Source organism: Mytilus californianus, unplaced genomic scaffold, assembly GCF_021869535.1.
Source record: "Mytilus californianus isolate M0D057914Y unplaced genomic scaffold, xbMytCali1.0.p SCAF_5, whole genome shotgun sequence".
Taxonomy (NCBI): Eukaryota; Metazoa; Mollusca; class Bivalvia; order Mytilida; family Mytilidae; genus Mytilus; species Mytilus californianus.
Genome location: NW_026262701.1, coordinates 104,882,379 through 104,908,402, shown reverse-complemented (window position 1 = coordinate 104,908,402; position 26,024 = coordinate 104,882,379). Strand labels below are relative to the sequence as shown.

The 26,024-nt window shown below is 33.2% G+C and overlaps 1 protein-coding gene across 1 annotated transcript in view; it reads left to right on the top strand.

Annotated features, from left to right (window-relative positions):
• LOC127700426 (ATP-dependent RNA helicase DDX1-like) overlaps nt 1-26,024 on the top strand; it is a 270,402-nt gene that overhangs the window by 34,754 nt on the left and 209,624 nt on the right. Inside the window, exons 14-16 of the mRNA XM_052203879.1 lie at nt 1,981-2,004; nt 5,260-5,312; nt 5,942-6,002. Coding sequence (XP_052059839.1) covers nt 1,981-2,004; nt 5,260-5,312; nt 5,942-6,002 — 138 coding nt within the window. The remainder of the gene's footprint in view (nt 1-1,980; nt 2,005-5,259; nt 5,313-5,941; nt 6,003-26,024) is intronic.

Below are 26,024 nucleotides of genomic sequence, written 5' to 3'. Positions count from 1 at the left end.
AAGGAGTTTGATTTGATGTACCCAGTATGTCATAATGCAGTGACCTCACACTTTTCTCATGTAATTCTGAACTGAATGACTTCATATTTGGTCAGTACCATTTCAGACTCCTATTTCTTTTTTGCCCATACTGTGAATTTTTCATATGTTGAATGAAAACAAATATTATTATCACACTATTCTTAGGAACCATATTTTGTCAAAAGTTTGACAGTGATGAGTTGTAAAATGTTAGCCTTTTTTTGTCCCCTGCGTAATGTGTTGCGGGGGACATGGAAATACCGGGCGTCCGTCCGTCCGTGTGTCAGTCCGTCCGGTCTTGTTAGCACTCTCACAGGTACAATTCTTGCCAGCTTTTTATAAAAAATTATACTATAGCTAGGTTAATATTAGCAATATCTCTGACAAGTTCTATAATGGTGGACAATTGACTTTTTTTTTAAAGAGTTATGCCCCTTGGAAATATGTGCAATGCAGGAGACATTGACACTCTGTTCTTTTATTAGATTTGTCAGGCACTTTCTTCATATTTTCTGCAACTCTGAATGACAAGTTTGGTTATGCTAAGCATAAAGTTCATTTTTATACGCCCGTTTACGGGACGTATTATGGTATACCTCTGTCCGTCTGTCCGTCCGTCGTCAACATGTCGGACATTAACTCATAACCGCTTTAACCAATTTGCATAAAACTTTGGTGAATTGTTTATATCTATTGACCGTGAGCTCCCTTTCGTTTTTTATAAATTTTGAATTTTACGTTTCTGAGTTATGGGGTTTTATTCATTAAAAAAGGGGGATTTTCCAGTTTTTCGGACAATAACTCAAGAATGCTTTCACCAACTTGCAAGAAATTGTGGTGAATTGTTTATATCTATTGACATGAGCTCCATTTTGATTTTTATAAATTTTAGATTTTACGTTTCCGAGTTACAGGGTTTTATTCATAAAAAAGGGGGATTTTCCAGTTTTCTGACAAAAACTCAAAAATGCTTTCAGCAGTTCTTATGAAACTATGGTGAATTGTTTATATCTATTTAAGTAAGCTCCCTTTAGAATTTTATAAATTTTACATTTTACATTTCTGAGTTATGGGGTTTTATTCATTAAAAAAGGGGGGATTTTCCAGTTTTCGGACAATAACTCAAAAATGCTGTCAGCAATTCTCATGAAACTTTGGTGAATTGTTTATATCTATTGATGTAAGCTCCCTTTTGATTTTCATAAATTTCTAATATGACATTGAGAATTAATTGAACTTTATTTGTTTATAGTCTGACAACAGATTTACTAAGTATTGCGCAACAGCACAGTGTATTGCACAACAGCAAGAAATCTTTAATTGAATATAAATTCAATCCATATAAACAATTTCAAGTTCTTTGACTACATTTATTCAGAAACCTGTAATATGTCAAATATTTAATTACAATCCAAATTCAGACCTGTATCAAGCTTGAATATTGTGTCCATTTTTGCCCCAACTGTTCAGGGTTGGACCTCTGCGGGCGTATCCAGCTGCGCTCAGCGAAGCAGTTTATTATATCTGTTGCTGGTGTTATGATTAATTTGTTTACTTGTAAGTTCAGACATTATTGTATTGTGACCTTGACAACAAGATCTACTAAATCTACTATGTAGTTGTCCAATTTTTGTGTGTTCTCTTTTGTTGTATTTTATAAGAGAAATGTAATTAGACTGGTAATTGACTCAGGAGTGACTCAAAATAAAAAGATTTCATTGCCCATGGGACAAAAGGCAGTCCAGTTGTTTTATTGGATTAAAGGACAAAGGCCAATTCATGTGTTACTTGTCATTTGGAGTATCCAAAATTATTTCTTGTTTGATTTTTGTTTTAGTAACTGCAGTAACTTTGTCACTTGACTTACAAATAATTCAATTACTATTTTGTTGTGTTCCTTACAATAATTGAGTTTGTCTTTTCAATGTTAAACATTATAGAAACTTTTGTATATTTCAGCCTTCAAGAGAATTAGCAGAACAGGTGAGAAAAAAAATTAAGTTTTATAAATAAGTTATCCATTTCTCTAAGTTTTTATGATATGTATCATCTTCAAGTACCTGACACCATAATTGAACTCCAATTATTGCTAGAAAACATCATCTGTGTTTGATGCACTTTGACCTCGCAGTTAAGTCTGACTAATTCAGTGGTAGAAGATTAATGAAGGTGGTAATTCATTAAGAAAAGATATAATTAGACTAATTCTTCAGATCTTACTTTGTTTCTATTTAAATTACTTACTACTTTTCTAGACTACTGGCAATTATGAGCAATTATGAGCTTTTCTAGACTATTAGCAATTAGCAATTATGAGCAATTATGAACTTTATATATGGTATAGAATCTTGTTGATTGTTCTCTTGTTATCTTTTTTGTGTTGTTGGGTTGCTGTCTCATTGATGTATGCCCTTACATCTCCTTTTATATTTAGAAATATTACAAATGTCCTAGTCGCCTTAGCTTTACTAATTCAAGATATGCCATTTAACTATATGTTCTTAAGAAAAAGTTTTGCTATTATAATCATACCAGTTTCAAGTTGAAGATGAGTTGACATTTTGTAATAAGATAATGTGAAACTGTCTATATTGAAAAGCCATTAACTTTCAGAGATATAGAATATCAAATAAATTTTAATCTGCCAGAAATTTCCCTACAGTTATATATATAAATTGGTAATGGTTTTTTAAGCCAGAACAAAGTTAATATATTCGTTTTTGTCGTATTGATCTGACATGCTAACAGACTTGTCCACATGATTTATTTATATATCATAACTTTTGGGAATAAGATTATTTTGCATCACTTAGATGATTGAAAAGTATTTATAACTTCACTAACTGTTATGTAACTGCTGGATCTTTGTATGCATTGAAAGTTCTTTTATTATTACATGGTGTTATATGTTACAGTCCAGCATTGTCTGTTTCAAAATTACAAGCTTTAAAAAAGACTGTTATAAATTTATAGAATATAAATAACTGAGCTGAAAAAGCAGAACAAAATTAAAATTCTGTGTCCTTGCTTTTGAGATATATAAGCCATTGAAAATTGGGCAAGAAATGATTCTCTCTAGAATTTTCATACATTTAACATTGGCACCTTTTTTCTGTCCAAAATTATGAAAAAATAACGTGGATTTTATAAGATTTTCAAAAATGGCTGTCTAAACCATATGGAATAAAATAAAAGGGATTAAGTTTACAATTAAAAACTCTGCACAAAGTTTACTGGCGTTATGTTAAATGGTTTATAAAACCTTTAGAACTAATTAGGATAATTCTGATTGGTACAAATTACAATCACATGATGGTCACAAATGACATCCTCACAAATTCACCTACCAAGAGTAACACCTCTTTTGTTACCCTCATGACAATCTGAAATTTTCCCTGTTAGGTGATTACCTAATGTTGTCTGCAAATGAATCCAAATTTTTATGATAGGCAGTCGCTTAGATAAAATTTCTCTTATTGCAGTAGTCATATTCCTAGGTGCTTTCCTATTTTTAGCTCACCCAAAGGGCAAAGTGAGCTTTTCTCATCACTTTGTCCGTCGTCGTGAACCGTTTTCCCTTAACTTTTACAAAAATCATCTCCTCTGAAATGACTGAACCAAATTTAACCAAACTTGGCCACAATCATCATTGGGGTATTTAGTTCAAAAATTGTGTCCGATGACCCTGCCAGCCAACCAAAGGCCGACATTGCTAAAAATAGAACATAGGGGTAAAATGCAAGTTTTGTCTATTATTTTGAGATCTGTTATAAATATAGAAAATCTGACAGAGCAAAAGTGTTCAGAATGTTGAGCTCTACCAAATGTTCATTGACGTCAAAACTGTCAGGCAACTTCTTATAGGAGTTATTGACCTTAAATTACTAATTTTACCAATTTTTTGGCATTTTGTCTTTTATGATAAAAATTATATTAGATGAATAGAAACTTTTTAAAAATAACAAAATGATCAGTAAGGCAAGATCCACAAACAAGTCAATTTTTGCCGATAAATTTAGTGGACTATCACTCTTCATGGAGTGATTGCCCTTAAATGAGGATTTTTTTACCCTCTTTTCTGTTTTGAGCAAAAACTAAAGAGGATAGAATATTAGAAAGAAACTAAACAGACAAAATGATCAGCAATACAAGATCAACATAAAAGAAATTTTTGTCATGAATTCTATTCTGGTCTACAATGTTGGAGAGAATCCATTGTTGATTATGCACATAGACCAAGGTGAGCAACACAGGCTCTTTAGAGCCTCTAGTTATTTGGTCTAGTCATGGTTTGTTCAGTTGAATTAGAAACTACATCCATCAAAATCAAAAGACATTCAGAATTGTCATCTTGTTTACCCTTGGGCTATTGCCATCAGGAAAACGATCTAACAAGACTAATGCCAAAGAAGGCCATAATTGTAGATTATCAAATACTTGTGAATGGATGTTCAGATGAAAGAATAGTGCTGAACTGATGTGTTAGCTTTGTATTCTTTAGAAAAACCATGAATTCAAGTTTAAATCATATGAATTAAAGGAGGAATGTAGTACACTTAAATAAGACAGCAACCTAAGACAAAAACAATCTAAAAAAATCTGGAGATTAACTTTCAGACAAAACTTGTGTCTCTACAATAGGTCAAGCTCTAAAACACCATGAGTCTACAAAAGCAAAAAGATCTGCAAGACAAGCTCTACAAATAAGTGGCCAGAAGATTTTGACCCACAGTTTTCCTTCAACACGAATATTCTTGTTGCATTGTTTCAATTTTATGCAAAATTGAGAGGTGATTGATACAGTCCCCTTAGAGCCTCTAGTTGTATAAAGTTCTTACAAAATCTTCTTTCAAATTTTATAGCATTTATGTCATAACCCCAAAAGCCAGTCAAGATGGCTATCAACAAAATATTCATAAAACATTTGTTGTATTGACGTATTTACACTTGCATGCAAATTTGTCCTCCATTGCTTAAAATCACACAAGTTCCCGTAAAATTTGACATCACAATTTATAAAAAATTGACGTCATAATCAAAAAGTGATTGTTGCTTGACGTCAGAAGGTTATTCGGGAGACAGATCTAAGGTCATTCGGAGACAAAATTCAGCTAAATACCAAAAGTGTAAATACGTTTATTGAACCATAGCATTGACTGCTGTTAAAATAAGTAATTCGTGTTGATGCCAGATCTTCTGTATGTAGTAGCATGCTGAATCTCTTTATTCAATTTTCAGACTTTCACACAGATTCAAAAGTTCAAAGTTCATTTATCAAACCCATCAATCAGGTATGCTTACATTTGAAGTATGTAATCAACTTTGACTAGAGTTTGTAGATGTAATGCATTAGAGTTTTTTTTATCAGCAGTAGAAACAAAGTATGTATGATTCAGAAGTCACAATTTTATTATTTCGTAAACAAGGATACAGACAACTATCATCTGTATAACAGAACTTTCCATAGATTATAGAGACTGATATAAAAATAAGAAGATACAGTATGATTGTCCATGAGAAAACTATTCACCAGAGACATAATGACATAGAAGTTAACAACTATAGGTCACTGTACGGCCTTCAACAATGAGCAAAACTCGTACAGCATCAAAGAACAATCTTAGTACAATTTAAAAAAAGAAGATGTATGTGACATGATAAAGATTGTGAATTGTACCAAAAAAGGGGGGGGGGAAATAACAAAGGGACATTTAAAACTCAGTAGTTGAAGAGAAATGGACCATGACATAAAAAAAAAGACAATTAAGTACACAAAAGTTTGTGTAAAAACTGAACTACATGAACCCTATCTATTTGTAATATTGAATTAGACATAGAATTGTTATTCACTAATATTGATATTGATTACTTTATTTATTTTTAATTTTTTTGATTTTTAATTTTTTTGTTTTTTTTTAAGAGAGCTGTTAATTATTGGTGGTGTCAATGTGAAAGAACAAGTTGATGTGCTTCAGAAAGGGGTGAGTATTGTCAGCAGTGTTATTTTTGTAGTTTCCCTGAATACAGCTCAGTTGTAAAAATAAATCTGTACTGAATTAACAAAATAATTTTTTCAAAATCATGTGAAAAAAAAATCATGTTGAAAACAGGAAATACTAGCACATCATTAAAAATCTTAAACCAATCCCCAAAATATTGCATGAAATTTCCTGCATATACAGAAAATGACATATTATTGAAGGTTGTGTTTCAAATTTTGCTAAAATAGACTTAGGAGGGTGTCCTTTATATGCTCAACTAATTTTTAATCCATTGGAAATGCAGCTCATAATATGAAGTTGTAAACTTATGAATAAAAAGTTACATGGGCTTGTGATTTGTGAGGGCAAGACCTTGATTTGTACATTTAAAATGAAAGAGAATAGATATCAACAAGTTTTCAGTTGCCCGTAAGATTGCATGAATTAAGATATGCCAGTCAGATTGCATGAATTGAGATTATTGCGATCAGATTTTAAATAGAATTTATAATTGTATGTAGTGAAAAAAAGTTTATTTGTTGAATTGAGTATTTCATGTTTGTGAAAATTATGGGTTTAAGGATTTTATGTATTGGAAATATGCATTTTTCAAAATTGGTATTATATAAAAGTCCATTTTTGTACTTTTGAAAATACATTGTGATATGCCATTTAGATGGATTGATTGGTTGTTTTTAATGCCAAATCAGTGCATATTGTTTATAAAAGTTAGAGTCATAATCATCTATTAATAAAACAATCATGGTTATTTCTGGAATACCCAATTTTGCATCTAGATATGTGAGATTACAAATGATAAACTACTTGAAATATACCAGTATCAGCTTTTTCTCTAATTTAGTAAGCATTTAAACCTATCCTGACTGGTTTGATAAAATTTGATAAACCACATGTTGATTCAAGTCTCGTGTAAATTGCCGCCATTTCCATTCAAATCATTACACTGCAATTTCCATTAAATCATTATATAAACAGATTCTACCGCTTTATGCCCATGGGCTACAATAATAATTCTTTATTGAAGGTTATATTTTTATATTTGACTTTCTTAACATTTTTAAATTTGACTATCTTATTTGGGTAAATTTTTTAATCCATGGGGTGGTTTTGTAGAAATCATATTGAATTCAAATTGTGAATAAACTTACTTCTAGTACCCTGTTATTGTTTTAAAACATATTTTATGACATTAAGTTTAAAATTTGTATGAAGTATAGCACAGATAGCTTTAGGATTATTAAGATTTTTATGCCCCCGCAACTGAAAATTGGGGGGCATAATGTTTTACCCCTGTCCGTCCCGTCTGTACTTCCTTCCTTCCGTCTGTCCGTCCATCCTTCCGTCCGTGCCATTATGGGTATATAGCTATTCCAGATAACTCCTCCTACAGTTTGAATGCTAGGAGGTTTGTGCATGTGGTCAGGGTTTTGATTTTTATTGATATTTGCTCTTTTGGGAGATAGTTGTACTTTGTCATTTTTATACGACCGCAAAAATTAAAAATTTTTTGGTCGTATATTGGTATGACGTTGGCGTCGACGTCGTCGTCGTCGTCGTCGTCTGGCGTCGTCCGGCGTCGTCCGAAGACACATTGGTTTTCGCACTCTAACTTTAGTTTAAGTGAATGGATCTCCATGAAATTTTACCATAAGGTTCAATACCACGAAAGGAAGGTTGGGATTGATTTTGGGGGTTATGGTACCAACAGTTAAGGAATTAGGGGCCAAAAATAAGCATTTTTGTAACTTCCAGACAATAACTTGTGTGAAAGTGTATGGATCTCTCTGACATTGTACCACAAGGTTCCATATCACAAAGGGAGGCTGTAATTGATTTTGGGGGTAATTGCCTCAAAATTTTAGGAATTAGGGGCCAAAAAAGGGGCAAAAAACAAGCATTTTTCTAGTTTCATGACAATAACTTGTGTGTAAGTGTTTGGATATTTCTGAAATTGTACTACAAGGTTCCATATCACAAAGGGAAAGCTGGAATTGAGTTTGGGGGTAATTGCCCGAAACGTTTAGGAATAGGGGGCCAAAAATAAGCATTTTTCTAGTTTCCAGACAATAACTTGTGTTCAAGTGTATGGATCTCTCTGAAATTGTACTGCAAGGTACCATACCACAAAGGGAAGGCTGGGATTGAGTTTGGGGGTGATGAATCATAAGGGGGTTCAAAAAATTTGGGGGGGGGATTTTTTTTTTTCTTTTTTTTTCTTTTTTTTTCTTTTTTTTCCTTTTTTTTTTCTTTTAAAATTTTCCATTTTAAGTTGGTTATTTCTGATTAATATTTAAAAGCAAATAATAATGATATGGTAGGAGATACACACCAAACAGGATGTGTAAATTATTATATAATAAGTATTGTGCAATAGCAAGAAATTTTCAATTGCACAGTATTGCACAATTGCAAGAAATCTTCAATTGCACAGTATTGCGCAATAGCAAGAAATCTTCAATTGCACAGTATTGCGCAATAGCAAGAAATATCCAATAGCACAATATTGCGCAATAGCAAGAAATTGTCAATTGTACAGTATTGCACAATAGCAAGAAATATTCAATTGCACAGTATTGTGCAAAAGAAGATACTTTGTATAAATTGCTTATTTCTTGATCAATTTCAATGGGGTTTTATTCTTGAATTCTTGGGGTTCTTTAATATGCTGAATCTAACCGTGTATTAAGTTTTTGGATTTTGGGCCCCGTTTTTAAATTGGTCCACACTTGAGGTCCAAAGGGTCCAAAATTGAACTTTGTTTGATTTCATCAAAAATTGAATTATTGGGGTTCTTTGATATGCCGAATCTAACCGTGTATTTAGATTCTTAATTTTTGGTTCCGTTTTCAAATTGGTCTACATTAAGGTCAAAAGGGTCCAAAATTAAACTTAGTTTGATTTTAACAAAAATTGAATTTTTAGGGTTCTTTGATATGCTGAATCTAAACATGTATTTAGATTTTTGATTATGGGCTTTTCAAGTTGGTCCAAATCGGGGTCCAAAATTAAACTTTGTTTGATTTCAACAAAAATTGAATATATGGGGTTCTTTGATATGCTGAATCTAACCATGTATTTAGATTTTTGATTTTTGGGCCCCGTTATCAACTTTGTCCACATTGAGGTCAAAAGGGTCCAAAATTAAACTTTGTTTGATTTCATCAAAAATTGAATTCTTGGGGTTCTTTGATATGCTGAATCTAACCATGTATTTAGATTTTTTATTTGTGGACCCGCTATCAAATTGGTTCATATTGAGGTCAAAAGGGTCCAAAATTAAACTTTGTTTGATTTCATCAAAAATTGAATTATTGGGGTTCTTTGATATGCCAAATCTAACCGTGTATTTAGATTTTTAATTTTGAGTCCCGTTTTTAAATTGGTCTACATTAAGGTCCAAAGGGTCCAAAATTAAACTTAGTTTGATTTTAACAAAAATTGAATTCTTGGGGTTCTTTGATATGCTGAATCTAAACATGTGTTTAGATTTTTTATTATGGGCCCAGTTTTCAAGTTGGTCCAAGTTGGGGTCCAAAATTAAACTTTGTTTGATTTCAACAAAAATTGAATATATGGGGTTCTTTGATATGCTGAATCTAAACATGTATTTAGATTTTAGATTTTTGGCCCAGTTTTCAAGTTGGTCCAAATTGGGGTCCAAAATTAAACTTTGTTTGATTTCAACAAAAATTGAATATATGGGATTCTTTGATATGCTGAATCTTACCATGTATTTAGATTTTTTATTTGTGGGCCCGCTATCAAATTGGTTCATATTGAGGTCAAAAGGGTCCAAAATTAAACTTTGTTTGATTTCATCAAAAATTGAATTATTGGGGTTCTTTGATATGCCAAATCTAACCGTGTATTTAGATTTTTAATTTTGGGTCCCGTTTTTTAAATTGGTCTACATTAAGGTCCAAAGGGTCCAAAATTAAACTTAGTTTGATTTTAACAAAAATTGAATTTTGGGGTTCTTTGATATGCTGAATCTAAACATGTGTTTAGATTTTTGATTATGGGACCAGTTTTCAAGTTGGTCCAAGTTGGGGTCCAAAATTAAACTTTGTTTGATTTCAACAAAAATTGAATATATGGGGTTCTTTGATATGCTGAATCTAAACATGTATTTAGATTTTAGATTTTTGGCCCAGTTTTCAAGTTGGTCCAAATTGGGGTCCAAAATTAAACTTTGTTTGATTTCAACAAAAATTTTATATATGGGGTTCTTTGATATGCTGAATCTTACCATGTATTTAGATTTTTTATTTTGTGGGCCCGCTATCAAATTGGTTCATATTGAGGTCAAAAGGGTCCAAAATTAAACTTTGTTTGATTTCATCAAAAATTGAATTATTGGGGTTCTTTGATATGCCAAATCTAACCGTGTTTTTAGATTTTTAATTTTGGGTCCCGTTTTTTAAATTGGTCTACATTAAGGTCCAAAGGGTCCAAAATTAAACTTAGTTTGATTTTAACAAAAATTGAATTCTTGGGGTACTTTGATATGCTGAATCTAAACATGTGTTTAGATTTTTGATTATGGGACCAGTTTTCAAGTTTGTCAAAGTTGGGGTCCAAAATTAAACTTTGTTTGATTTCAACAAAAATTGAATATATGGGGTTGATATGCTGAATCTAACCATGTATTTTGATTTTGGACATTGGACCATAATAGGTAAATTAAAAAAATTGAAGTTCTTAGACCACATTCTTTCTGTGTTAGAAACCTATGCTGTGTCAAATATTTAATCACAATCCAAATTCAGAGCTGTATCAAGCTTAAATGTTGTGTCCATACTTGCCCCAACTGTTCAGGGTTCGACCTCTGCGGTCGTATCAAGCTGCGCCCAGCGAAGCATTTTATTGGAGTATATACTTGCATGAGAGGTGCATAGCGTTTCTGCATAGCTCCTACAGTTTGAATGCTAGGAAGTTTTCACTTTGCTGGCTGTTTGTATATATATATTGAAGGTGTGCATGTGGTCAGGGTTTTGATTTTTATTAATATTTGCTCTTTTGGGAGATAGTTGAACTTGTCATTTTTGGAGTACCAGGTATATACTTCCATAAGAGGTGCGTAGCGTTTCCAGATAACTCCTCCTACAGTGAACCATAGACCTATGTGCTCTCTTGCTCAACTTTGTGTATTTTAAAATAACACTTTGCATCTGCAGGGGCAACATTTGTGTCTCCCAGACACAATAATATCTCAAAGAAAGTTCTACATTGACTTTGTTATAATACAGTTCCTTCTGAGTGGAGTGTGGGGGCATCACTTTATCTAGCTTTTAGCTTTCTATTCTACTGTTTTTCCATGGACAATGATATGACTCATCCTTAAAATATTTTTCTCTCATAAATATCAATTTTTAACCAGTTTTCCGAAGTAAAATATTGGTTATTAGTTTGGTGATGTATGGCCGGCAGCTGGGCGGCTGCCAAACAGTGTCCGTTCAATAACATGAAAACACTTTGAGGAAATCTTTTCAAATTTAGGTATGTTGTTTCCTGTGACTAAATGAAGGTCAAGTTCGATTTTCACAATTTTAACTTTTGTAGTTGTTGAGTTGTAGACCTTTAAGTAGCGAAAAGTGATACTTAGATTGATTTTGGCCTTTCTATTTCTGAAAAAACCCTACAAAAATTCTTTTTTTTTTCTTGATCCTATTTGCAAATATTTTACTGCAGGAAAATCGGGTTTGCTGTCAATCTGACAGCCTCTTGTTTATATCATGGGGAAATTCTAAAAATCAATTGATTTTTTTATTTTTGCCCTTTCAATAGTCATTAGCTAGAAAAGTGTATCAGAACTGCACATATCACAATCTGATATCATATACCGTAATCAGCCTTGTAAAGTCCACACTGGTACATTAATGTCTGCACCCCCCTTTTTTGCCACAAGAATTCTGGAGAAAAAAAAATTTTGTAACTGCTTGAAAACGTCTGATGAAACTTAGGAAATTTCAAATCGTGTGTGATTGTTTGCGGTATTTTCATGGAAAAACCTGTTTTCAATTGTAAAGTAAAAGTTGAAAATGCTTGTAAATAATTCAAGAACACTCCACGAGTGTTAAAATAAGTCAAAATCATGAATAAACAATCGGGAAAGTTGTAATTCATATTAAGCGGAAGTTCATATTGCACGTGTAAATAGAAAATAATAACGGTGAGAGTGTGGAAAATCTGTACTTCATAGGTAATCTTAGAATACGACTTTGAAACTAAAACAGTTCCGTTCTTTAGTTAATTACTATTAAATATATTCATAACATTAATGTTTGAATGATCTTCATCTTGAACAAAATTCATTCGTCAGTATGAAATACCAACACGGAACAAATAACTGATTACGTTCTGTGGTTTATACATTGTAATGCATAACGTTCCCGGCTGATTTATATACTTTTTTCTTTCTGGTAAATACAAGGGGATTCCAGTTTATACTATGCAATGCTATGAAAAGAAACTAGTAATTTGTAATGAAGCATTTGATTTTGAATTAAAATTGCATATTAATATGGATTAGGTAAATTATTGGTTTTCAAAAACTATAAGGGTGCCCTCTACATTTTCATTATCAAACATGGTGGAATGTAAACAAACGTAAACTCAATCTAGTTTTTCTCTTGTTTCTTGCTTATCGTACTCTATTATCTGCACCCCTGCCTGGCAATATTAATTTTGGAGAAAATACTGTGGACTATACAAGCCTCAATACGGTATACAATGTGCAATATATTAAGATCCTAATATTGGTGCAAATTATTTTAATAATCAGTACATGAAATTTTCAAGGAAATTCAGCAGGCTCAAAAACTTATTTTACAGAAATTGGTACCTTCAACAAATAGAACCGGCCAATTGGAAAAATTGGGCTGACCTAAAAAAATAAAAAATGCTGAGTTGGTATTCTATAAGAATTAAAAAAACTAAAATAATCATCTGACAGAAAACTAGCACACCCACTGGAAATATTCAATCATATTATAGATGTAAATTTATTTCTAAGTACCTTTCTTTTGTGTCTTTATAAAGTTGAAAATCCTTCTTCAGAATAGATTTCCCCCAAAAAATCTCTATTGTAATTACATGTCAATAAAGTGCTTAATAAACAGAAGTTGGTTAATGGAGTCAAATTAGGAGAAGCCAAGTTGATAAAACTATACTTAACCAAATTACATTTCAATACCAGTTATAATGCTTTGTCTCGTTATAGTTAAAATAGATCTGTGGGATGGGAGTGAAATCATTACAAAATCTATACATGTATATATACCGGTATATATATATTTTATGTGGAATCTTTAAACTCCATGTGATATTTTTAATTACGAAAAGATTTTTTATTTTCATGTGTTTAAATTTATAGCATTAATTGTTTATGTGCAAACTAAATTTTTTTTTACAGCGGGTCAGTTCAATTTATGTTTATATTTTATAAAGATTTTTTCTTTAATTTGGAGTGAGTATTGTTGTTGAGAAACAGATTGACTATATATAGCTATAATGACTAGATTTACCTGGGGTTTTTCCTCAACAATTTTGGTTTCAACTCTTAAATATTTTTCACTAAAATAACTCTTAATAGAATTTTAATAAAATTGCCATTATCTTTGATTGTCTTTGTTTAATATATTTGAAGATCGCAATAAACAATTAATTTCCCCATAGGTGACAATGATAGCCTTTTTCGAGATACAGACTTTAGAAAGTTGATTTTTTTAATGAAACCTTGCTAGAATTAAAGAAAAATTATTTAGCAGTATTTTTTGGTTAAAAAAATATAGGTTCCCTTTGCTTTTCTTAACGTAATTTGTACTTATCTCCCTTGCTAAAAATTTTGCACTTAAAAAAAACGGGTGTCTCATCCTAGCGCTGAAAAGACATCTCAGTTCTGTTAGGGCTAAGGAAAATATATTATTTTGCCTTTGGTATAATGCAGAGTGCACAAAGTCTCTAATTATAAAAAATAACGGGTGCATACATCGACCAATCAGGATTAGCCATACTCTTAATTCTGAATACCATGTTATCTTCATAAAATGGCTGCGCCCATAAAATCTAATGGTATATTGTAACCTGAAACCCTTTCTAGCCCTTTCGCACAGGTGCTTTTTTAAGCAATTATTAATCAGTCAATCAATCTTGATTTCTTATGTATTGTTAGGTTGCTGTCTCATTGGGATGTATCCCTCATCTCTTTTTACTTATATATAAAAAAAATCACAGATGTTTTTGGCGAAATTTATTGAAGTAAAAAAGTGTTTTGATTCATATGGTAATGGAATTATTAAAGTTATACAGTGGAATAAAAATATGTGGAAACTGTAATTGGTTTCATTAAATTGTAAATTTTTGTTGTTTGGAAGTCTGGATTTTATTCCGGAAAAGACTTGAAAACAAAGTGGATTTAGTTGGATAAAACTTTGACCTTGTCATGAAGTTATATTTCGGGAGAAGATTTTCTTGGAATTACATTGGAATTTGATAGGATTGAAATAAATCATTTAATTTAAAGGCTAGGGCTTATTTGGATTTAAGAAAAAACTATAAAATCTGTACTAATTTATTATAAACAAATAAAATGTTTTATGTTTTCTTGGCATAGTTTTGAAGCTAGTTCATGGTTACTTAGCAAAGATATCTGACTTCTGTCTATTAACAATTTTGTTAAAGTAAGTTTTTTTATAAGTAAAAATATCCTGATATTGACTTTTTTTCTTTTTCTCAATGACTCTTAGAATGAAGTTGCAGGAAAGCCCTTCTTTTTGTTGAGCCTGTGACATTTATGTTGCAAAAGCGAGACATAGCGATCCTAGATTCTGTCGGCGGCGTCAACATTTAGGTTCAGTCTGTGGTTAAAGTTTTTATACGACCGCAAAAAAATCCGAAGACACATTGGTTTTCGCACTCTAACTTTAGTTTAAGTGAATGGATCTTTTTGAAATTTAAGCATAAGGTTAAATACCACAAAAGGAAGGTTGGGATTGATTTTGGGGGTTATGGTACCAACAGTTAAGGAATTAGGGGCCAAAAAGGGGCCAAAAATAAGCATTTTCTAGTTTCCAGACAATAACTGTGGAACGGTGTATGAATCCCTCTGAAATTATACTACAAGTTTCCATACCACAAAGGGATGGTTAGGATTTGCTTTGGGGGGTTATGGCTCAAACCGTTTAGGAATTAGGGGCAAAAAAGGGGGAAAAACAAGGTTGTCCTGGTTAATGGACAAATACTTTAGTACAAAACATAATTTAAAGCAGTGTAAGGGAGATAAATCAAATACATCATTGAAATTATCTCCCTTACATTGCTTTTAAATTATGTATAAAGTAATGGTTAATGAACAATAAAGATGATTTAATACAGTCTAAGGGAGGTAATCCAAATACAACGTTTTGGTTACTTCCCTTACACTGCTTTTAAATTATGTTTAAAGAAATGCATATTTATAAAGGCAGACCAGTAAAAATATCTGCAAATGTTGCATCTTTTTTTTTTTTACAAAAAAATCCATATGGAAGATTTGACACTATATTTTTAATTCTATTATAAAATAGATTAAGTTAGCACTATGGTAAATTTAAATGGGTAATTATGGTTGCCAACTCCATTGGAAATTTGAATTGAGATTATGACCATATCTTGAGGGAAAGAATTTTTTGGGGGAAAAAAGGGGGGGGGGATAAAAAGAAATTGTGGGAAGTCAATTTTTTCTCATTTCAGATTTCAGAAATTAAAAAGAATTATTCTTCAAATATTATTTTTTTTTCAAATTTCAAATATTGAAAAATTTCAAGAAGTAATCTTTAATTGCACAGTATGGCGCATTAGATTTTTAAAATCTTTGATCACATTTATTTATTTGTTATGCCGAATCTAACAGTGTATTTAGATTTTTAATTTTGGGTCCAGTTTTCAAATTGGTCTACATTAAGGTCCAAAGGGTCCAAAATTAAACTTTGTTTGATTTTAGCAAAAATTGAATATATGAGGTTCTTTGATATGCTGAATCTAAACATGTATTTAAATTTTTGATTTTTGGCCCAGTTTTCAAGTTGGTCCAAATTGGGGTCCAAAATTAAACTTTGTTTGATTTCAACAAAAATTGAATATATGAGGTTCTTTGATATGCTGAATCTAACCATGTATTTAGATTTTTTATTTGTGGGCCCTGCTATCAAATTGGTTCATATTGAGGTCAAAAGGGTCCAAAATTAAACTTTGTTTGATTTTCATCAAAAATTGAATTATTGGGGTTCTTTGATATGCCAAATCTAACCGTGTTTTTAGATTTTTAATTTGGGTCCCGTTTTTATACGACCGCAAAAAAATTTTTGTGGTCGTATATTGGTATGACGTTGGCGTCGTCGTTGTCGTCGTTGTCCGGCGTCGTCCGAAGACACATTGGTTTTTGCACTCTAACTTTAGTTTAAGTGAATGGATCTTTATGAAATTTTACCACAAGGTTCAATACCACAAAAGGAAGGTTGGGATTGATTTTGGGGGTTATGGTAATAACAGTAAAGGAATTAGGGGCCAAAAAGGGGCCAAAAATAAGCATTTTTGTAACTTCCAGACATAACTTGTGTGTTAGTGTATGGATCTCTCTGACATTGCACCACAAGGTTCCATATCACACAGGGAATGCTGGGATTGATTTTGGGGGTAATTGCCTCCAAATTTTAGGAATTAGGGGCAAAAAAAGGGGCAAAAAACAAGCATTTTTCTAGTTTCATGACAATAACTTGTGTGTAAGTGTATGGATCTTTCTGAAATTGTACTACAAGGTTCCATATCACAAAGGGAAAGCTGGGTTTGAGTTTGGGGGTAATTGCCCTAAACGTTTAGGAATTTGGGGCCAAAAAGGGGCCAAAAAACACATTTTTTTCTAGTTTCCAGACAATAACTTGTGTTCAAGTGTATGGATCTCTCTGAAATTGTACTGCAAGGTACCATACCACAAAGGGAAGGCTGGGATTGAGTTTGGGGGTGATGAATCATAATGGGCGTTCAAAAAATTTTGGGGGGGGATTTATTTTTTTTTCCTTTTTTTTCTTTTTTTCCTTTTTTGTTTCTTTTAAAATTTTCCATTTTAAGTTGGTTATTTCTGATTTATATTTAAAATCAAATAATAATGATATGGTAGGAGATACACACCAAACAGGATATGTAAATTATTATATAATAAGTATTGTGCAATAGCAAGAAATTTTCAATTGCACAGTATTGCACAATAGCAAGAAATCTTCAATTGCACAGTATTGCGCAATAGCAAGAAATCTTCAATTGCACAGTATTGCGCAATAGCAAGAAATATCCAATAGCACAATATTGCGCAATAGCAAGAAATTGTCAATTGTACAGTATTGCGCAATAGCAAGAAATATTTAATAGCACAGGATTGTGCAAAAGAAGATACTTCCTATAAATTGCTTATTTCTTGACCAATTTCAATGGGGTTTTATTCTTGATTTCATGGGGTTCTTTAATATGCTGAATCTAACCGTGTATTTAGTTTTTGGATTTTGGGCCCCGTTTTTAAATTGGTCCACATTGAGGTCCAAAGGGTCCAAAATTAAACTTTGTTTGATTTCATCAAAAATTGAATTATTGGGGTTCTTTGATATGCCGAATCTAACTGTGTATTTAGATTCTTAAATTTTGGTTCCGTTTTCAAATTGGTCTACATTAAGGTCCAAAGGGTCCAAAATTAAACTTAGTTTGATTTTAACAAAAATTGAATTCTTAGGGTTCTTTGATATGCTGAATCTAAACATGTATTTAGATTTTTGATTATGGGCCCAGTTTTCAAGTTGGTCCAAATCGGGGTCCAAAATTAAACTTTGTTTGATTTCAACAAAAATTGAATATATGGGGTTCTTTGATATGCTGAATCTAACCATGTATTTAGATTTTTGATTTTTGGGCCCCGTTATCAACTTTGTCCACATTGAGGTCAAAATGGTCCAAAATGAAACTTTGTTTGATTTCATCAAAAATTGAATTATTGGGGTTCTTTGATATGCCGAATCTAACCGTGTATTTAGATTCTTAATTTTTGGTTCCGTTTTCAAATTGGTCTACATTAAGGTCCAAAGGGTCCAAAATTAAACTTAGTTTGATTTTAACAAAAAATGAATTCTTAGGGTTCTTTGATATGCTGAATCTAAACATGTATTTAGATTTTTGATTATGGGCCCAGTTTTCAAGTTGGTCCAAATCGGGGTCCAAAATTAAACTTTGTTTGATTTCAACAAAAATTGAATATATGGGGTTCTTTGATATGCTGAATCTAACCATGTATTTAGATTTTTGATTTTTGGGCCCCGTTATCAACTTTGTCCACATTGAGGTCAAAAGGGTCCAAAATTAAACTTTGTTTGATTTCATCAAAAATTGAATTCTTGGGGTTCTTTGATATGCTGAATCTAACCATGTATTTAGATTTTGGATATTGGACCATAATAGGTGAATGTCCAATTTAAAATTTTTAAGTTCTTAGACCACATTCAATCTGTGTTAGAAACCTATGCTGTGTCAAATATTTAATCACAATCCAAATCCAAAGCTGTATCAAGCTTGAATGTTGTGTCCATACTTCCCCCAACTGTTCAGGGTTCGACCTCTGCGGTCGTATCAAGCTGCGCCCTGCGGAGCATTTTATTTAAATTGGTCTTCATTGAGGTCCAAAGGGTCCAAAATTAAACTTAGTTTGATTTTAACAAAAATTGAATTCTTGGGGTTCTTTGATATGCTGAATCTAAACATGTGTTTAGATTTTTGATTATGGGCCCAGTTTTCAAGTTGGTCCAAGTTGGGGTCCAAAATTAAACTTTTTTTTTATTTCAACAAAAATTGAATATATGGGGTTCTTTGATATGCTGAATCTAACCATGAATTTAGATTTTTTATTTGTGGGCCCCGCTATCAAATTGGTTCATATTGAGGTCAAAAGGGTCCAAAATTAAACTTTGTTTGATTTCATCAAAAATTGAATTATTGGGGTTCTTTGATATTCCAAATCTAACCGTGTATTTAGATTTTTAATTTTAAGTCCCGTTTTTTAAATTGGTCTACATTAAGGTCCAAAGGGTCCAAAATTAAACTTAGTTTGATTTTAGCAAAAAATTGAATTCTTGGGGTTCTTTGATATGCTGAATCTAAACATGTGTTTTGATTTTGGACATTGGACCATAATAGGTAAATTAAAAACATTCAAGTTCTTAGACCACATTCTTTCTGTGTCAGAAACCTATGCTGTGTCAAATATTTAATAACAATCCAAATTCAGAGCTGTATCAAGCTTGAATGTTGTGTCCATACTTGCCCCAACTCTTCAGGGTTCGACCTCTGCGGTCGTATCAAGCTGCGCCCCAGCAAAGCATTTTATTTAAACATCAAAAACTTTGTCAAACCTTCATGGAATTTTCTGAGATTTGGACAGAAGCTTGTGTATGACCAAAATACAATATCCAGAGCAAAATTTTAAAAATATTAATTTTCTTTTTTCCATATTTTACTGATAAATGGACTTAGTTTTTGTCTTGCCTGCGACAAAAGTCATAGTATGCGAGACATTTCTCTCTGTCGGCGGCGGCAGCGTAAACTATTTGTATAATATTAATAGCTTTATATTTCAGAAGGTAGAAGACCTGGATGCTTCATACCTTGTATGCAGATACCTTATGTTACGAAATTTCCGTCTGTCATATGCCCATTGTCCTTGACCTCATTTTCATGGTTCAGTGACTGCTTGAAAACAAATTACAGTTTTTTTGTCATGAGGATTTTTCACTTATTATGCGTAATAAAATAACTATATTTGGTATATGGGTTCCTTGGAACGTCTACATGTCCATCAGACAGGGTTAACCTGACCTCGACCTCAATTCATGGATCAGTGATCAAGGTTAAAGTTACATGATTAGGTCCTTTTCTCAGATACTACAAGCAGCAGGTCAACTATATGTGGTGTATGGAATGAATGTAAGGGGTACATGTCAGACTGGCAGGTTTCATCTGACCTTGACCTCATTTTCATGGTTCATTGGTCATTGTTAATTTTTTTGTGTTTTGGTCTGTTTTTCAAGTACTGCAAGCAATAGGTCAACTATATTTGGTGTATGGAATGATTGTAAGGTGTACATGTCTGTCTAGCTGGTGTCATCTGACCTTGACCTCATTTTTATAGTTCTTTGGTCAATGTTAACTTTTTTTGTTTTGGTCTTTTTTAGCTCACCTGGCCTGAAGGGCCAAGTGAGCTTTTCTCATCACTTGGCGTCCGTCGTCCGTCGTCATTAACTTTTTACATTTTGAACTTCTTCTAGAGAACCACTGAATGGAATGTAACCAAACATGGCATAAATGTTCCTTATGAGGTGCTGACCAAGTGTTGTTACTTTGTAGCGGATCCATCATCCAAGATGGCCGCCAGCGGGGGACTTAGTTTAACATAGGACCCTATGGGAAATACATACAAATGTCTTCTTTTAGAGAACCACTGAATGGAATGAAACCAAACATGGCATGAATGTTCCTTATGAGGTGCTGACCAAGTGTTGTTACTTTGAAGCCGATCCATAATCCAAGATGGCCGCCAGCGGGGGACTTAGTTTAACATTGGACCCTATGGGAAATGCATACAAATGTCTTCTTTTAGAGAACCACTGAATGGAATGAAACCAAACATGGCATGAATGTTTCTTATGAGGTGCTGACCGAGTGTTGTTACTTTGAAGCCAAACCATAATCCAAGATGGCCGCCAGCAGGGGACTTAGTTTAACATGGGACCCTATGAGAAATACATACAAATGTCTTCTTTTAGAGAACCATTGAATGGAATGAAACCAAACATGGCATGAATGTTCCTTATGAAGTGCTGACAGAGTGTTGTTACTTTGAAGCCGATCCATCATCCAAGATGGCCGTCAGCGGGGGACTTAGTTTAACATGGGACCCTATGGGAAATACATACAAACGTCTTCTTTTAGAGAACCACTGAATGGAATGAAACCAAACATGGCATGAATGTTCCTTATGAGTGCTGATTAAGTGTTGTTACTATGAAGCTGATCTATAATCTAAGATGGCCCCCAGCAGAGGACTTAGTTTAACATAGGACCCTATGAGAAATACATACAAATGTTTTCTTTTAGAGAACCATTGAATGGAATGAAACCAAACATGGCATGCATGTTCCTTTTGAGGTGCTGACCAAGTGTTGTTACTTTGAAGCTGATCCATCATCCATGATGGCCGCCAGCGGAGGACTTAGTTTAACATAGGACCCTATGAGAAATACATACAAATGTTTTCTTTTAGAGAACCATTGAATGGAATGAAACCAAACATGGCATGCATGTTCCTTTTGAGGTGCTGACCAATTGTTGTTACTTTGAAGCTGATCCTTCATCCACGATGGCCGTCAGATGGGGACAATGTTTAACAAAGGACCCTATGGAAAATACATACAAATGTCTTCTTTTAGAGAACCACATACTGAATGGATTGAAACCAAACATGACATGAATGTTCCTTATGAGGTGCTGACTAAGTTTTGTTACTTTGAAGCTGATCCTTCATCCATGATGGCTGCCAATGGGGGGACTTCCAACAACATAAGACCCTTTTGGAAATACATACAAATGCTTCTTCTAGAGGTGCACTGAATGGAATGAAACCAAAACATGGCATAAATGTTTCTTATGAGGTGCTGATGAAGTGTTGCTACTTTGTTGCCGATTTACTGTTCAAGATGGCCACCAGGATTTTTTATTAAATTACAGGACCAATATTAAACCAAATTTGGCCTCACTAATTATTAGGGTATCTGTTATGATTTTAATCTATTTTTTACATGATTTCCAAAACCAAAGTAGAATCAGGTGAGCGACACAGGCTCTTGAGAGCCTCTAGTTTCAAATACTAATAGCAATAGGTCAACTATAATTATAACCCACGCAACGAAGTTGTGGAGGGTTTAATGTTTTTGACCCGTCTGTCCGTCCATCCGTCTGTCCGTCCGTCCGTCAGTCCGTAGTCCTGTTTCTTGCCATCTCAACTCCTCTCATACTACACAACAGATTTTCATGAAACCTTTTTAGATAATAAGGGCATACTATGTAGATGTGCATATCAACAGGAAATTACGATTCAATTTTTTTCTAGGAGTTACGCGCCCCTTTGAACTTATTTGCTTCAATATACTTCTGCAAAAGTTTGTCATCGCAACTCATCTGAAACCACACAACAGAATTTCATGAAACCTTTTTAGATAATAAGGAAATACTATGTAGATGTGCATATCGATAGGAAATTACGATTCAATTTTTTTTCTAGGAGTTACGCCCCTTTGAACTTATTTGCTTTAATATACTTCTGCAACAGTTTGTCATCGCAACTCCTCTGAAACCACACAACAGAATTTCATGAAACCTTTTTAGATAATAAGGACATACTATGTAGATGTGCATATTGACAGGAAATTACGATTCAATTTTTTTTCTAGGAGTTACGCCCCTTTGAACTCATTTGCTTCAATATACTACTGCAACAGTTTGTCATCACAACTCCTCTGAAACAACACAACAGAATTTCTTGAAACCTTTTTATGATTAAGAGATAATGTCTGAAGCAAACTTTTGAAAATACATTTTTAGCTCACCTGGCCTAAAAGGCCAAGTGAGCTTTTCTCATCACTTGGCGTCCGTCATCCGTCGTCGTTGTCGTTAACTTTTACAAAAATCTTCTCATCTGAAACTACTAGACCAAATTTAACCAAACTTGGCCAATTTTGGCTTATATCTCAGAAACCAAAGCAATTAGAGGAAATCTGATGGGGTAAACTTGTTCATCAGGTCAAGATCTATCTGCCCTGAAATTTTCAAACAAATCAGACAACCCATTGTTGGGTTGCTGCCCATGAATTGGTAATTTTAAGAAAATTTTGCAGTTATTGGTTATTATCTTCAATATTATTATAGATAGAGATAGATATTATTATAGATAGAGATAAACTGTAAACAGCAATAATGTACAGCAAAGTAAGATCTACAAATAAATCTGCACGACCAGAATGGTGAATTGACCCCTTAAGTAGTTATTGCCCTTTATAGTCATTTTTTAACCATTTTTTGAATTTTTTTTTAACCTTTTACAAAAATCTTCTCTTCTGAAACTACTGGACCAAATTTAACCAAACTTGTCCACAATCATCATTAGGGTATCTTGTTTAAAAAATGTGTCTGATGACCCGGCCAGCCAACCAAGATGGCCGACATGGCTAAAAATAGAACATAGGAGTAAAATGCAGATTTTGGCTTATATCTCTTAAACTAAAGCATTTACAGCAAATCTGACTGGGGTTAAAATGTTCATCAGGTTAAGATCTATCTGACCTGAAATTTTTAGACAAATCAGACAACCCCGTAGTTGGGTTGCTGCCCCTGAATTGGTAATTTTCAGGAAATTTTGCAGTTTTTGGTTATTATCTTGAATATTATTATAGATAGAGATAAACTGTAAACTACTGTAAACAGCAGTAATGTTCAGCAAAGTAAGATCTACAAATAAGTCAACATGACCAAAATGGTCAATTGACCCCTTAAGGAGTTATTGCCCTTTATAGTCAATTTTTAACAATTTTTTGTAAATTTTTGTAATCTTTTACAAAAATCTTCTCCTGAAACTACTGAGACAAATTTAACCAAAATTGGCCACAATCATCATTAGGGTATCTAGTTTAAAAATTGTGTCCGATGACCCCACCTACTAACCAACATGGCCGACATTGCTATAAAAAGAACATAGGGGTAAATGCAAGTTTTGTCTATTATTGTTTGAACTGTTATAAATAGAGAAAATCTGAAAGGAACAAAAATGTTCAGAATAATGACCTCTACCTATTGTCCATATACGTCAAAACTGTAAGACAAATTCTTATAGGAGTTATTGCCCATAAATGACAAATTTTACCATTTTTTTTCATTTTTATACGCCCGTCAAAATTTTGACGGAACGTTTTATGGTATACAAATGTCGTCTGTCTGTCTGTCCGTCCAGCGTAAACATGTCGCACCGTAACTTGAGAACAACTTTTCCAAATTTCATGAAACTTAATATAGTTGTTTCTTATGATGGTCAAACGATCTGTATACTTTTTGGTGAAAATAAGATTAAAACTTTTTGAGTTACGGGACTTAGTAACTAAAACAGGTATGTGTTTTTTTTCACATGTCGCGCCGTATCTCAAAAACAATTTATGATTATTGCTTAAAACTTTACACACTTCTGAGTTTGAAAATCAGTGCCAATCAATTATTTTTAAAAGAGTATGCCCCTTGGAAACATTGATTGTATGGAAAATTGCATTGTTAGTGTTCTCATGTGTTCAGTTCTTGCCAGAATTTTATGAAACTTAAATGATAAGTTTATATCAGTAAGGTCTTTGATGAGATCGAAAATCGGTGCCGATCAATAATTTTTAAAAGAGTTATGCCCCTTGGTAATATTAATCATATTGAAAATTGCCTTATGAGCGCTCTAATGTGTACAATTCTTTCGAGATTTTTATGAAATTTATATTATAGGTATATATCATCAATGCCTTTGACGAGTTCAAAAATCAGTGCAGATCAATTATTTTTAAAAGAGTTATGCTCATTGGAAATATTGATTATATGGAAAATTGCATTGTTAGCGCTCTCATGTGTTCAATTCATGCCAGAATTTATGAAACTTATATCAGTAATGTCTTTGACACTTTTGAAAATAAGTTCTGATCAATTATTTTTAACGAGTTATGCCCCTTTGAAATATTAGTTATAATGGAAATCACATTGCATTTGCTCTAAAGCCTTTATTTCTTTAAGATATTAATAAAAAGTTCTAAAGAACAAAAAAAAGTGCATTTTTGTCGAGCCTGCGACTTTTGTCGCAGAAAGCTCGACATAGGGATAGTGATCCGGCGGTGGCGGCGGCGGCGGCGGCGGCGTTAGCTAACTTCTTAAAAGCTTTATATTTTAGAAGATGGAAGACCTGGATGCTTCATACTTTGTATATGGATGCCTCATGTTACGAAGTTTCCGTCAGTCACATGTCCAATGCCCTTGACCTCATTTTCATGGTTCAGTGACTACTTGAAAAAAAAGTTCAGATTTTTTGTAATGTTAAATTCTCTCTTATTATAAGTAATAGGATAACTATATTTGGTATGTGCGTACCTTGCAAGGTCCTCATGCCCGTCAGACAGTTTTCACTTGACCTCGACCTCATTTCATGGATCAGTGAACAAGGTTAAGTTTTCGTGGTCAAGTCCATATCTCAGATACTATAAGCAATAGGTCTAGTATATTCGGTGTATGGAAGGACTGTAAGGTGTACATGTCCAACTGGCAGGTGTCATCTGACCTTGACCTCATTTTCATGGTTCAGTGGTTATAGTTAAGTTTTTATACGACCGTATACGACCGCAAAAATTTTTAATTTTTTGGTCGTATATTGGTATGACGTTGGCGTCGTCGTCGTCGTCGTCGTCGTCCGGCGTCGTCTGGCGTCGTCCGAAGACACATTGGTTTTCGCACTCTAACTTTAGTTTAAGTGAATGGATCTCCATGAAATTTCACCATAAGGTTCAATACCACGAAAGGAAGGTTGGGATTGATTTTGGGGGTTATGGTACCAACAGTTAAGGAATTAGGGGCCAAAAAGGGGCCAAAAATAAGCATTTTTGTAACTTTCAGACAATAACTTGTGTGTAAGTGTATGGATCTCTCTGACATTGTTCCACAAGGTTCCATATCACAAAGGGAAGGCTGTAATTGATTTGGGGGGTAATTGCCTCAAAATTTTAGGAATTAGGGGCCAAAAAAGGGGCAAAAAACAAGCATTTTTTTAGTTTCATGACAATAACTTGTGTGTAAGTGTTTGGATATTTCTGAAATTGTACTACAAGGTTCCATATCACAAAGGGAAAGCTGGAATTGAGTTTGGGG